The sequence below is a fragment of the Schistocerca piceifrons genome, chromosome 2, assembly GCF_021461385.2.
Source record: "Schistocerca piceifrons isolate TAMUIC-IGC-003096 chromosome 2, iqSchPice1.1, whole genome shotgun sequence".
In the NCBI taxonomy this organism is placed as follows: Eukaryota; Metazoa; Arthropoda; class Insecta; order Orthoptera; family Acrididae; genus Schistocerca; species Schistocerca piceifrons.
The window spans coordinates 969,088,645-969,104,699 of NC_060139.1; the positions used below are offsets into that span (position 1 = coordinate 969,088,645).

General features: G+C 42.8%; 1 protein-coding gene across 1 annotated transcript; it reads left to right on the forward strand.

The window, feature by feature from the left end:
• Nucleotides 1–2,209: 2,209 nt before the first annotated feature.
• Nucleotides 2,210–5,527, forward strand: LOC124776812 (proline-rich protein 2-like). The gene is made up of 2 exons (XM_047251962.1): nt 2,210–2,367; nt 5,094–5,527. Exons 1-2 carry the CDS (start codon nt 2,329–2,331, stop codon nt 5,370–5,372), a joined length of 318 nt encoding a protein of 105 aa, XP_047107918.1. The 5' UTR covers nt 2,210–2,328; the 3' UTR covers nt 5,373–5,527.
• Nucleotides 5,528–16,055: the final 10,528 nt, after the last annotated feature.

Here is a 16,055-nt window from a genome sequence, read left to right on the forward strand (position 1 = left end):
AACGACATCGGCAGAATGAGGGTGACTTCTCATGCTAGAAGTCTTCGGCTGCCACTGCTGATGACTTTAAATCAAAATTTAAGCAGTGACGAGGTTCGCACCTGGAACCCAGGACGTTTTGATCACTAGTTAAAGCTCTATACTTTCTTTTTCTCACAGTTTTGTTTATTACCGATGGCAGCTAGTCCTCCTTCTTTTCCTGATTATAAAGCGACGTACACGGAGGAAGGATCTATTTGCCACCGCCACTTTGACAATAAAAGAAAAAGTAACATATACGCCATTACAGACATGTACTCCTAACTACGCCTCTCCCAATAGCTCTACCTAAACTTAACAACGGTGGCAAGGAAAGGGGCGATAGGGTGTCATATACTTGTAAGAGAGAAGAAGGTATTTTTTTCTTCTACTGATCATATTGCTCTTTTTTTGTTTGTTAACGTTTGTAACAAAGGAGATTTTTTTTTCATTTTAAGTATTATGTCGCTTTTTTTCAATGAGAAATCCATAACCACCTTCTCGAAAATGAAGGAGGATCATAGTATCAAACATCGAAAAATTGGGCATCTGACGAGATCAACTGCTTTTTACTGGGTCATTCCAGATAGGTGGCTGGTCGTAGGAAGCACTCCAGAGGAAGATGGAAAAGTACTGCCTGTGCAGTGTCTTGTGTACGCATAAGTCCAAAAGTAGAGAACACATTTCTTGCCAATTGTAAAATAATACTGTACTGCAAGGGCACGGAACCAATTCGCACAGTGAATATTCGTCTGCCGGTATTAAATGTAATCCTGGAACAAAGGTGTCATGTGTGGTGTAAATTGCGCAACAGAGGAACGTTAGAGGAAAGCCAGAATTCGCTGGACCAACTGCCAGACATCTACTGTTGGTCATTTCCACCCCGCAAAGCGCAGAATCGGCGAGGTGAACTTGGTGAAGACAAGAACGATTGTTCGTCGTTGACGGGGACATACCACACGGAGCATGCATTAGTGTCAAGACTAGGAACGTTCACAGCCCGCTATATATGGCACCACCTATATTTCTGGTGCTTCTATTATATCACATTTGGGGTGCAGCCCTAGACCACGGGTGCACCTGCAACTAGTATGTGGAAAATCAGACTGGAAAGGTCAAGATTCGCAGGATATGTCATGAGGATGAATGTCGACAGAATGACCGAAAGAGTATGGAAAAAATGGGTATGACAAGGGGAGAGCCAAGTAGCAATTTGGTTGTTAAACTCAGGAAGGACTGGTCAAGACTGAGAAGTTCAAAAACTGAGAAGGCAAATACACATATATTTTGCAATGCACCAGAGATCAATGTCAGAGAAGGGCAGGAAACGACAGAGAGTCACCAATGTAAGCGACAAAATGATACGGAAGATCTCGAAAGAAGGGCGGAACTAAGGATGAAGAGGTTCTGGGGCAGAAGTAGAAAAAGCAGTTCACGAGGGCCGAACCGAGAGGAACACAAGAACTTTTCTCACACTCTAATGCGCGAAGAGAGATTCGTATTGCCATTTGCTGTGCACCACGAAACAAATTTCCAGGAATCATAGTTGAGGAATACAGATTAGAAGGAAAGAATGATTCGAAGTAAACGTCACGACAACGAATGTGTTACGGCCTGACCACAAGCTTGAAATGCATAAACTTGGGGTAGAAATTGTGGAGTGTCCTTACCACAGGAATCACATCAGCATTCATCATTATGGCAACCATGGAGGAAATATGTCTGTGTGGTTGGCCAGGGTTTTTAACCACACTCTTTCCGCAGGAGACTTCAGTCCTGAACCATTGCAGAACCTTTTTTTCTTTAAGAGTTTCAGGACGCCTACCCTACAAATAGCATTGATGATTTACTTCAAATATATGCTTCTACAAAGGCAGCTACAGCTATATTAGTCACTTAAATGGTTGATACCACGGTACCGGACCATACACATACTTCATGAAATCACATTTGTCAGATAATGTAGTATGTCACCCCAGCTATCACATTACTATTTTCTTTTTCGACGAAGTTTCGTGAAGTCTCGCTACCAGCTACGTCATGACTTGTTGGTTCATTATTTCTTTGAGGCAGACATCTAGGAACAATTGGGTGTCGATGAAAAACTGAGCGACAATAAGATATTCATTTAGTCGCAGCTGTGCACTGTGACCTTGTGATTATACAAGATCCTCCACTGTCGCATTTCGACGGCAGTCTCTGCTCAGTCCCTTTGTTAAAGAGTCACGGAATCACGAGTACTTCACATCACGCAGTGGCGAGCCTTATAAAAGCTCTGCAGCACGGGCTCAGCTCAGCACTTCCATCACCATGAGGGCAACAGTGGCAGCTCTTCTCCTGTGTCTTGTGGTGAGTAGTAAGGACTGAGACTTTATCGAAATTTGTGCTCTACGTACCTTTACTGGTACTTATTTCCACATCCACTTACAAACACTGAATGCTTCAAAATGTACCACATTTTTCTACCTGTAGCAAGTCATTCTCGAATCTAAGGGTTGGATAGTGTTTGAAACTTTGTCGGTTCTTTAAGCGACTTCATATTAGTTCCATGCGTACAAATAAAGACAGTTGTGAGATTCTACCAAATTCATCAACTTCGTGAGAATCGTTTATAAACTATACATGCGTAATATCAGTAAATAATCTGCATCCTCCTTCTTACTGGAGCAATATTTGCGAGGGTAACAGCCGAAACCCGTGTCTGAGCACTCACACGTTATTACTGGCGCATTTCAAAAATCGTAAAACATCGGTCCAAAAAGTTTCGAGATTATATAAGTACAAAGTACAGAAAAATTAAGATGGTGGTTTTAATGCTTGAGGTATCCAACGTACCCTTCCCACCTCCCACACTTGATTACAAGGCACAGAACATCCACACACCCATGAGTCACTGTCAGCGAGATCTATCTTTGACACGTTGTTAACTGTTGTGTCCCATTGGTTTGAAAGTCGGTTATATCGTCAAAGCGTTAACACTTCACGTAAATTTATGCACTTTGTCATTCTACAGTGGCCTCGATTTCATAACACGAAATCTCATCAGCAGTGATGATTTGTCCCAGAAAAGAACTGTCCACGTGTTTCGTTTCAAGCTAGTCACGGCAGGTGACCAGGCATCGTCGCTTTCGTTCAGGAGTCAAGACGTATGGGACAAACCTTGTACACACTTTCCTTCTCGTTAAGACAATCTCAAGAATGCCTTTGCATCTGCATATCTACATCTTTTACGAAAGATTACGGGATATTTGTTATCATCTGTTTGCAGCATACGTTTTTCGCTATTTGTCACTTCATCAGAGAGGTTGAAATTTCTCTAGCTCTGCAAGTATAACATCAGTAATCCCTCTACAAGAGCCTATTTTCAAGTGATATTATTAGGTTAATCCTTATTCTTCACTCATGTTGTGGTAATAATCAAAGTGGTACAACTCTGGCGATACACAGCTAAATATGGGAATTCAACAAACATAGCGAATATAAAACTTGGAATATTCGTGAATCAACACCCTAAAATATTGCTATCGAGTAATTGAACAATGTAGCACATGTTACGCAAGAGCATTATTTAGTATACTAGAAGCTCATTACCAGGAGTAGTTTCCATGCTTACTTATTCCACTCTGATAGTAGACAGCTAGGGAAATCAAATCTTATATACTTACGGGGAAAACCGCAACACCAAAAAATTAATAATGTCGAGTAATGTAATTTCAAGAACATATTTGCCGAGGTAACATATATAAATCATTAACATTGCAATATCACGCTTTAACGTAAATGCGAGATAAGGTATTGGAAATATCAAATCTGAATACATCAGTAATCGATGTAATGGTCACATTGTTGACTGCAAGCACGCAAACACGAATGCATTGTGTTGTCGGATGTCAGTTTCTGGGATGCGGTTGCACGCCTGTTTCACTTGGTCGGTCAATACAAGGTCGGTTAATGCTGTTTGCGGAAGACGCTAGAGTTGTCAACCGATGATGTCCCAAGGCACATGTGGACACTGTAGAGCGTAGGTGGTTACAACAGCAATATGTGGACCAGCGTTATCCTTTTGGTAAAAGCTGTTTATGGATGGGAGCACTGCAGGCCGAATCACCAAACTGATGTGCATACTTCCAGTCAGGGTGCGGGGGGCGACCACGAGACTGTTGGTGCTACCATACAGAGTGGCACTACACACCAGACCATAAATCCAGTCGTAGGTCCCGTGTTTCTACCACCCCAATAGATAGGTTGCAGGCATTCGGATAGTCTCCAAAACACAGCCATCATTGGCACTGAGGCGGAACCAGCTTTCATCAGAGATCACAACAAACTTTTGCCTTGCCCCCTTGCGAGCTCTCGCTTTACAACACAGATGTCGCAAATGGCGGTGCTTTAGGGTCAGTCGAGTGGACGCTACAGAGCATCTACAGTAGACCCGTCCTTCAATTAACCAATTTATAACAGTTCTTTTTATCATTGTGGTGGCAACTTCTGCTCAGATTGCTGCTGCAGATGCAGTACGATGTGCTGAGCTAGACACCGAGCACGATGGTCTTCCGTCGAGGTAATACCACACAGGTCTTTGGAACCCAATCTTCTCGCTACTGTATATTCTCGCGACCATCCCTGCCAGAAATCATGTGCAGTGTCCACATTCCTGCCAAGTCTTTCTGCAATGTCACGTAAGTAACATCCAGCTTCTCGAAGCCCTTCTGTACGACCTTGTTTACACTCAGTGACGTGTTTCTGGCGAAACGCAAATAATGGCATGGTACTAACTCAAATTGACATCAATGCATACATTTATTTATGATTACTTGAAGTAATCATCAATAATCGTTGATCATGTTCTTTCATTCAGTTTCTGTAGTAAAACATTAAGACTGGGTTCTAATTTGTGTCAGTGTAAATAGATGCATCTCATATATAGTCCTAATAGTCACAAGTCAACATTTCTGTGATTCATTGGCTTTGTTTCAAAACTACATTAGCAGAATCTTAATCTCTGTTCAAAAGGAATACCACTTAATTCCCATCTACATATATGATGTACTTAACAATACGACATTCTACTACAGGTATCAACATGCCGCAGCCAAGAGACTCCACCTGGCCCTCCTGGACCAACTGATGGGCCACAACCAACTGGTCCACCAGGGCCACCAACCGGAGGTCCTGATCCAACTGGTCAACCAACCGGAGGTCCTGAACCAACTGGACCACCAGGTCCACCAACTGGAGGTCCTGAACCAACTGGAGAGCCCCAACCAACTGGAGGGCCACAACCAACTGGTGAACCTCAGCCTACTGGAGGTCCTCAACCAACTGGACCACCAGGGCCACCTGGCCTTTTTTAGCCTGGTGTTTCCTAGTGATGCAAGATTAGCATACCTAGAAACGTTAAAGGATTTCAGCTTTTACTTTTATAGTTGACTTTAACTGTGTTAATTGATGGAAGTGTTCTTATGCGTCATAAAAATCAATTCTGATTAAACCAGCAATGAAAAAGCTCCATTAAAGTTTTATTTACTGTGTTCTGCAAAAGCTACCAGTTCTCCAAAAATATGCTACCAATATGCAAAAATTATTACAGGAGTTACTATCGGTTCATACCTCATGAAATTCTTTACCACATGATTTGCAGTTCCAGAAGATGCTGTACGTTGCTGAAGGAGTCTGTGTTACCGACTACATGCACTTCACGAATTGATATGAGCAAATATATCTTCAGGAAACACTCTTGCCATCTATAAAAAGCCCTGTTCACAGTGTACTGATATATAACCTTTGAACGATATTCAGGCTTTGATGGTCTGTAATACAACTTGTGACCTGAGATGATTTCTTTGAAATCTATTTTCTCCTCCTTCAGTTACATATTTTTTCCTCTTTTTATGTATGAGAATTGGTACACATATATAATTAGTGCGATAGTGTGAGTCTTAAATTTCATGGGTCTTCTTTTATTTAATTAATATGTTGCCTTCTAATAAAAGTATTTATTCGGGATCTTCGTAGATCCTAGCATATCTCCCAGAACGAATATTAACCGTAATTCAGTGTAACATCAGCAGTAGCAATGACAGAATGTATGGGAACGAACCTCTTTTTGACTGCTCTTACGTGGTGCAACCATTTACAAGGAACATGTCGCTAATGAGAAATTAAGCTCTATTTATCAAGATATAAATAGTAATCAATATGACTAGATGACTGTCCTCAGTATTGTTTTAGGGTACCATCACCAATAAAATAGAAGTCACTAAACTTAATCATTACGATATGACCAAACCGTTCAGTTTGAACCAGAATGGCTATGTGGATGCTACAACATTAAGTGTGAAGAACGTGATTTTTACCAGATTTATGATCATCATATACCTGAAAGTTTTTTTCCAGAGAACGTCGTAGTTCATGTGATCTTATACCTCGTCAGAGCTAGGAGCGTTGTCCGCGTTATAACAAAAAACTGTTGTTGTTTCGTTACTGATTACGTCCATGAACGCTTGATCTTCATACAGAAGCTATTTTCAGGCATATAATAAGTGTAGTGTACTAACGATACAATACATAGATAACAACAAAGATATTATCTTATATATCGTGGCTCGCCATTTCAAACTGATACATTTGACTCCTGTCCCACTTTCGCAAACTGTAGGAAAATGTAAGACAGATGATTTGTTATATATTTCCAGCAAATATTTTACGAGAAGCTAGTGTATATATACTTGTTATAAAATAAATTAAAAATACCGTACTTGGAATTAAGCTAAACAAAAACTAAGTATATTATTTTGTGAAGAAAGTCTCTACTATTTCAGTTCACAGGAAGTACAAAAATTACATTTTCATTATTGCCTAGGTCCAGGGAACGTTAATGACGGTGACTTCGAGGATATTAGGGAAATTGTGGTATAATAAGGGAAAGGCATCAATAAATAATAATATAACCTGGAAAATGTCATTCGTTTATAGCACACAAATAGGGATTAGCTGGTACTACACAAACCAGCATATCAACGCATACAATTTTATACACAGCCATAATTGTACAACATTGTGCTTTGGGATATGTACTCGGAGTAACTAATCAGTAGTAAGCTACAATAATAGAATCAAATCTTCTGTATCACATGTTTCGCACAAAATCCGACCACACTCTGAAAAGTACGCAGCTTTTATGAGGTTCAAGAAAAGAGAAACGAGATAGCTCGGACTGTCAGGAAATAATTGATCGTGGCACATCACTGAGAAAAAGTTTTCGGACTTTGAATTATGTCATTACGTTTGGACAAATTTAAAAAAATACATCATTCATCTCAGCAGCAGTGAACGATCATCTCATAACAGACGTTATCTTTCTTACAGGGGAAAAGGAAGGATGAGACACCGGGAAAAGCTCCGTCGACGAAGCAAAAGTTTTGCCGCTGGGTCATAAGAATCAGATCTCAACTAAACATTTTCGTTGTTATAAAATCTCAGCAGACAGTCCATGGAGAGAAAATGTACGTTGGTAGTGTTGTAGATTTAGAAAACATCTACATCTGCATCTACGTGACTACTTTGTAATTCTGTCTGGTAAGTATCCCATACAGAACAAAAATAGTCCAGCAGAGGACGAACAAACACAGTGAAGGCCGCCTCTTTAGTAGAACTGTTACAGGTTTTCTGTCAATAAAACGTAGTCTTTGGTTTGCCTAAATAATTGGCTCTGCTAATGGATAACGACAACGGATGCACTGTTATCCTCATCGCCCTGACACGCCTTATATACCCTTAACTGCTAGTGCTGCCACCCGCCAACTGTGTGTGGCTACTGAGTTGATGTCGAGCATTGATGGCGATAGCACAGATAATAGTGTATGGAAGAGCGAGTATATGAAGTGGCAAATCCAAAATACCGCATCGCTACTAAGTATACACTATCTAATCAAAAGTATCTGGACATTTATCGGTGGGCATTAATATGCGGGGTCTTGCCTTCTTGACGTCTTGAACTCTAGTTTCATTGAGGTATCTGCATTTCTGGCGAAGAATGGCAACCCGTTCTTCCTCAAGAGCCGCAACCAGTGAAGGTAGTGGAGCTAATGGCTGGAGCGGTCTCGACGTTCTGACTCATCTCAAAGTTGTTCCATTGCGTTCAGGTCGGAAGTCTTTGCACACAAGTCCATTTCAGGAATAATGCTGTCTTTTAAGCGGAACCGTTGCCTCCAAACTGAATCTCTACCGTACACAGTAAACAGTGCTTTAAAGTGTGTTCATATCATGCCAAATTCAACCTTTTCCTAAGAGTAATATCGGTACCAGAAGTACAACCACTAAAAATGCGACCACACTGTAACACCATCTCCTCTGTTCTTCACTGTTGACACATGATGACAGGTAACTTCATCCAGCCTTCCGCCAAATCCAAATCTTCCATTATATTGTAAGAAGGCTCTTTAGGTTTTTATGTTGGTAACGCCGCTACTGACTGTGCTGTGTGCAGTCTGTGGCTGTTTAGACTCATTGTTAGAATATTCGCTTGTACACTGTTGGGCTGTAGGATGCGAACAGAACGTAGCGTTGAGCGGTTGGAGGTGAGCCGCCAGCAGTGGTGGATGTGGGGAGAGAGATGACAGAATTTTGACAGCGGACGATCTGGACGTGCGTCCGTCAGAAAAAGGAAATTTGTAAGACTGGATGTCATGAACTGATGTATATATATTATGCCTTCTGAACACTATTAAGGTAATACATTGCTTGTTCTCTATCAATATCTTTCATTTGCTGATTATGCCTATCAGTAGTTAGTGCCTTCATTAGTTAGAATTTTATATTCAGCGGGCAGAATTGGCGCTCGTTGTATTGCAGTAGTTCGAGTAGCGAAGATTTTTGCGATAAGTGATTCATGAAAGGTAAAGGTTGTTGTTAGTCAGAGCCATTCTTTTGCAGGTATTATTGAAAGTCAGATTTCGTTGCCCTAAAATATTGTGTGTCAGTTTAGTGGTGATCAGCATAAGTAATGAGAAATCTGTCTATCGACTTCCAGTTTTGCTCCGCTGTTTGAAAATCAAATAACGTAGAAGTTTACCAGCACAGTCACTTATAATTTTTCTAAGGGGAAGTTACAATACAGTCACATAGTGTAGCATGATTCATCGTTCCAGACCACCTGTTTCCAGTCATCGACTATCCAGCAGAGTCGCTCTATATTGCACCTCAAATGTATGGGTTATGAGGTGCTGCTCGGCCATTGCACCCCATCCGTTTAAATTCCCTACTGGTAGTCACTGCACTTGCTGAACTGCTGGTAGAACTCACGAGTGAATCCTTGCCTCGATTTCAGGCACTTTTGCAATGCTCGGAGTCCTGCCTGGAGTCAGTTTACCTGTGGCTGTTCCTTCGCGTTTCCACTTCAACATCACGTCAAAATTAGTCCATTTGAGCGCTTTATTTGGGCGTAATGTTACTGAGGGATTCGTTACGCAGGTGACGTCTGATGCCTGGTCCAAATTTTAAGTGACTGACCTCTCCTGACCCACTCATTCTGCTGTCCGAATGCTTTTGATCAGATACTATTCCTCGCCTGTGCTTAGGTAGAATATATAACCGTATGAAATCAGGAAACAGTTATCTGTAGCGGAAATATCCAGAAATGTTCTCTCCCCATTCTGGGAAAGATGTTTATTCCGTCCACCCAAACATAGTAAGAGAGAAAATGAAAACTGAGTTTTAATCCTGTCGACGACGGGGTCACTACTAACATAGCTATGAGGAAGGGAGCTGGACGAGTACTATTGACAATCAGCCGCACAGCATTTTCCTTGAGTGTCAGGGATCCACAGAAAGCGATATCTTTACGGGCAGAGGGTCATTTGAACTTCGGTCCTCTTTAATACGAGTCTAGTATCTTTATTATTATCTTATCCCTCTCATAGACTACCTTGCACAACAGCGTCGACACGTTATTTTCTCAAGAATGAGAATCCATCTATACAACATCGCTCACGATTCCTAAAACTTAAAATGGTTCAAAAATGGTTCAAATGGCTCTGAACACTATGGGACTTAACATCTGACGTCATCAGTCCCCTATAACTTAAAACTAATTAAACCTAACGAACCTAAGGACATCACACACATCCATGCCCGAGGCAGGATTCGAACCTGCGACCGTAACGATTGCACGTTTCCAGACTGAAGCACCTAGAACCGCTCGGCCACAGAGGCCGGTCCTAAAACTTAACCACGATGTCCTTTTCATTAAGCCATCTAGATTTCGATTTATTATTAGTTGGGACTACTATAGATCGACTAGGGATTTAGCTTCGGGTCTAAGTTGTGAAAGGGAAGATTGAGCTGGAACTACACAAAAATTGCGGGAGTGTAACACTATAAGTAATGCAACCTCAGAGTGTTTCACAATTCATCTTACACACTCCAAGAGCTTGTAGAGGGGACTAAGGAGATCTCGTTTTACATAGGAATCCATGTCTGGAAACGGTTGATTCCCATGTTAGAAAGAAAACAACACCTACCCAATGGCACGTCATCAGACTGCTGTGACGAGGCCCCCCACGAATCCTTACCATCTGCCAACCTTCCCATATCAGAACAGCACTTACAACCTACGTCCACAGTTATTTTCTAGGTGTATGCCATTGTCTGTCTTCCTCTACAGTTTTTACCCTCTACAGCTCGCTCTAATACACTCCTGGAAATTGAAATAAGAACACCGTGAATTCATTGTCCCAGGAAGGGGAAACTTTATTGACACATTCCTGGGGTCAGATACATCACATGATCACACTGACAGAACCACAGGCACATAGACACAGGCAACAGAGCATGCACAATGTCGGCACTAGTACAGTGTATATCCACCTTTCGCAGCAATGCAGGCTGCTATTCTCCCATGGAGACGATCGTAGAGATGCTGGATGTAGTCCTGTGGAACGGCTTGCCATGCCATTTCCACCTGGCGCTTCAGTTGGACCAGCGTTAGTGCTGGACGTGCAGACCGCGTGAGACGACGCTTCATCCAGTCCCAAACATGCTCAATGGGGGACAGATCCGGAGATCTTGCTGACCAGGATAGTTGACTTACACCTTCTAGAGCACGTTGGGTGGCACGGGATACATCCGGACGTGCATTGTCCTGTTGGAACAGCAAGTTCCCTTGCCGGTCTAGGAATGGTAGAACGATGGGTTCGATGACGGTTTGGATGTACCGTGCACTATTCAGTGTCCCCTCGACGATCACCAGTGGTGTACGGCCAGAGTAGGAGATCGCTCCCCACACCATGATGCCGGGTGTTGGCCCTGTGTGCCTCGGTCGTATGCAGTCCTGATTGTGGCGCTCACCTGCACGGCGCCAAACACGCATACGACCATCATTGGCACCAAGGCAGAAGCGACTCTCATCGCTGAAGACGACACGTCTCCATTCGTCCCTCCATTCACGCCTGTCGCGACACCACTGGAGGCGGGCTGCACGATGTTGGGGCGTGAGCGGAAGACGGCCTAACGGTGTGCGGGACCGTAGCCCAGCTTCATGGAGACGGTTGCGAATGGTCCTCGCCGATACCCCAGAGCAACAGTGTCCCTAATTTGCTGGGAAGTGGCGGTGCGGTCCCCTACGGCACTGCGTAGGATCCTACGGTCTTGGCGTGCATCCGTGCGTCGCTGCGGTCCGGTCCCAGGTCGACGGGCACGTGCACCTTCCGCCAACCACTGGCGACAACATCGATGTACTGTGGAGACTTCACGCCCCACGTGTTGAGCAATTCGGCGGTACGTCCACCCGGCCTCCCGCATGCCCACTATACGCCCTCGCTCAAAGTCCGTCAATTACACATACGGTTCACGTCCACGCTGTCGCGGCATGCTACCAGTGTTAAAGACTGCGATGGAGCTCCGTATGCCACGGCAAACTGGCTGACACTGACGGCGGCGGTGCACAAATGCTGCGAAGCTAGCGCCATTCGACGGCCAACACCGCGGTTCCTGGTGTGTCCGCTGTGCCGTGCGTGTGATCATTGCTTGTACAGCCCTCTCGCAGTGTCCGGAGCAAGTATGGTGGGTCTGACACACCGGTGTCAATGTGTTCTTTTTTCCATTTCCAGGAGTGTACTATTGATTCCTTGTAACACATCCTAGAATACTTTTTCACTTTCACTGAAGACAGTATGGCATCAGCCTATCCTATCATTATTATCCCTTCACCTTGCGTTTTAATCCCGCTCTTGAAACTACCTTTTATTTCCGTCATTGCTTCTTCGTTGTACAGATTGAAAAGTAGTGGCGAAAGACTACATACTGTCTTACACCCATTTTACAGTAATCCGTGTACTTCTTCCTTGGTCTTCCAGTCTTATTGTTCCCTCATAGTTTTTGTACATACTGTATATTACCCGTCTTTTCCAATAGTTCACCCGCATTTTTCTCAGAATGTCAAACATTTTGAACCATGTTAAACGTCTTTGCTGAGTGAGTTCTTCTGACAATCATTTGTTTGTCAGTTTCTTCACATTTATCCTTAGCTTCCATGCACTTCCTATTCATTTCATACCTTAGTGACACGTATTTCAGTGTCCCAGAATTACTCTGCATATATTTTTGTACTTCCTTCTTTCGTCGATCAAGTGAACTATTTCTGTATTGGCCATAGCTTCTTCGCAGTTACCTTCCATGTACGTAACTTTTTCTTTCCACCTTCTGTGAATAGCGTCTACAACTGTCCTTAGCTCTATAACTGAACAGACTACTGAGCTACGCAGTGATTTTTCCTGGATAGTTCGTTAAACGTCAGCCTACTCTTCAACATTACTAAATTGTGATCTGGATCTTTATCTGCTCCTTGTTACGACTTACAGTCCAATATACGATTTCGAAATCTTCCCCTGACCATGCTCTGGTTGGAGTCTTCCTATATATACCGGTCCTGTCTAAATATATCAATATTTTTGTGATTCTTGAAGAGCATATTCGCAATTCCTAGCCGAAATGTATTGCAGAACTCAATTAGTCATTCTCCACTCTCATTCAATTACCAAACCCATATTCTAGCGTAACGTTTTCTTCTGCTCCTTCCCCTTTAACCGCATTCCAATCCTCAATGACTATTAGATTTTCATCACCCTTTAGGTACTGAATGACGCGTTCAGTTTTCTCATAGAGATTTCCTATCTCTTCTGCTTCAGCCCACGGCATCTCCATGTGTACCTGAACGCTGTCGTCGGTGATGATTTGCTGTGAGTTCTGATGAGAACGACCCTATCACTGAACTGTTCACAGTAATACATTCTTTGCTTATCTTCCTATTCACAATGGGTCCTACTTCCGATATATCATTTTCTGCTGCAGTTGATATTACCCTATACTCGTCTGACCAGAAATCCTTATCTTCTCTCCGTTTCACTTCATTGAACACCACTGTGTCTAGACTGTGCCTTAGAATTTCCGTTTTCATATTTTCTGGCTTTCCTATCATGTTCACACTTCTGACATTCCACACCCCGACTTTTAGAACCTTTCATCGGTCATTCAATTTTTTTCTCATGGGCACCTTCCACCTTGGCAGTCCTCTCCTGGAGATCTGGATGGAGGACTGTTCCGGAATCTTTTGCCTATGGAGAGATCATGATGACACTTGGTCAATTACAGGTCTCATGTACTATCGATAAACATCATGTGTCTTTATTTGCAGTGGTTTCCATTGCCTTCTACATCTTCATGCAGCTGATCATTGCTGATTCTTCCACCTTTTAGGGGCAGTTTCCTACACCATGGGGCGAGAGAGTGCCCTGGATCTCTTTTCTCTCCTCCGCCCTCATTGACAATTATGTTGGCACAACGAGGGTGACTTCTTATGCCAGAAGTCTTTGGCGGCCATTCCTCATGGCTTTTATTCAAAATGTAAGCAGTGGCGAGTTTCGCACCTGGAACGCAGTACGTTTAGATTACTACTTAAAGCTCTATTCTTCCTTATTCTCACAGCTTTTTTCGTTACAAATGGCAGCTAGTCCTCCTGCGTTTCCTGATTTTAAAGGGACCTACACAGAGGAAGGATCTATTTGCAACCGCCACTTTGACAATAAAAGAAAAAGTAACATATACACCACTTCAGACATGTACTGCTAACTACACCTCTCCCAATAGCTCTACCTAAACATAACAAAGGTGGTAAGCAAAGGGGCGAGAGTGTGTCATATATTTGTAAGAGAGAAAAAGGTATTTTTTTCTTCTACCGATAATGTTGCGTTTTTTTTTGTTTTTTTTGGTTTGTTAATGTCTGTAACAAAGGAGATTTTTTTTATCTTTTTTAGTATCACGTTGCTTTTTTCAGTGAGAAATTTATGACCGTCTTCTCGAAAATAAAGGAAGATCATAGTATCAAACATCGCAAAATGGTACATCAGACGAGATCAACTGCTTTTTGCAGGGACATTCCAGATAGGTGGCTGGTCGTAGGAAGCACTCCAGAGGAAGTTGGAAAAGTACTGCCTGTGTAATGTCTTGCGTCCGCGTAAGTCCAAAAATCGAGAACACGTTTCTTACCAGTTGTAAAATAATACCGTACTGCAAGGGCACGGAACCAATTCGCACAGTGAATATTCGTCTCAAGGTATTACACGTAATCCTGGAACAAAGGTGACATGTGTGGTGTTAATCGTGCAAGAGCGGAACGTTTGAGGAAAGCCAGAATTCGCTGGACCAACTACCAGAGATCTACTGCTGGTGATTTCCACCCTGCAAAGGGGAGAGTCTGTGAGGTGTACTTGGTGGAGACAAGAACGATTGTTTCCCGTTGACGGGGACATACCACACGGAGCGTGCATTAGTGTCAAGACTAGGAACGTTCACAGCCCGCCATATATACCAGTACCTGTAGTTCTGGTGCTTCTGTTCTATCAGATTTGGGGTGCAGGCCTAGACCATGGGTGCCCCTGCAACTTGTATGTGGAAAAACAGACGGGAAAGGTCAAGATTCGCAGGATATGTGATGAGGATGAATGAAGACAGAATGACCAAAAGAGTATGGAAAAAAAATGGGTATGACAAGCGGAGAGACAAGTAGCAATTGGGTTGTTAAACTCAGGAACGATTATTCAAAACTGAGAATGAAGTTGAAAAACTGAGAAGGCAAATGCACATATATTTTGCAATGCACCAGAGATCGATGACAGAGAAGAGCAGGAAAATGACAGAGAGTCAACAATGTACCGGGCAAAATGATACGGAAGATCTCGAAAGAAGGGCGGAAGAGAAGGATGAAGAGGTTCTGGGCCAGAAGTAGAAAACGCAGTTCACGAGGGCCGAACCGAGAGAAGAACTTTTCTCACGCTCTAATGCGCGAAGAGAGCTTCGCTATGTCATTTGCTGTTCACCACGAAACAAATTTCCAGGAGTGGAATACAGATTAGAAGGAAAGAATGATTCTGAGTAAACGTCACGACAACGAATGCGTTAGAGCCTGACCACAAGCTTGAAATGCACAAACTTGGGGTAGAAATTGTGGAGTGTCCTTACCACAGGAATCGCAGCAGCATTCATCATTATGGCAACCATGGAGGAAATATGTCTATGTGGTTGGCCAGGGTATTTAACCACACTCTTTCCGCAGGAGACTCCAGTCCTGAACCATTGCAGAACCTTACTTTCTTTAAGAGTTTCAGGACGCCTACCCTACAAATAGCAATGATGATTCACTTCGAATATATGCTTCTACAAGGCAGCTACAGCTATATTAGTCACTTAAATGGTTGATACCACGGTACCGGACCATACACATACTTCATGAAATCACATTTGTCAGATAATGTAGTATGTCACCCCAGCTATCACATTACTATTTTCTTTTTCGACGAAGTTTCCTGAAGTCTCCGCTACCAGCTACGTCATGACTTGTTGGTTCATTATTTCTTTGAGGCAGACATCTAGGAACAATTGGGTGTCGATGAAAAACTGAGCGACAATAAGATATTCATGTAGTCGCAGCAGTGCTCTGAGACCTTGTGATTACACAAGATCCTCCACTGTCGCATTTCGACGGC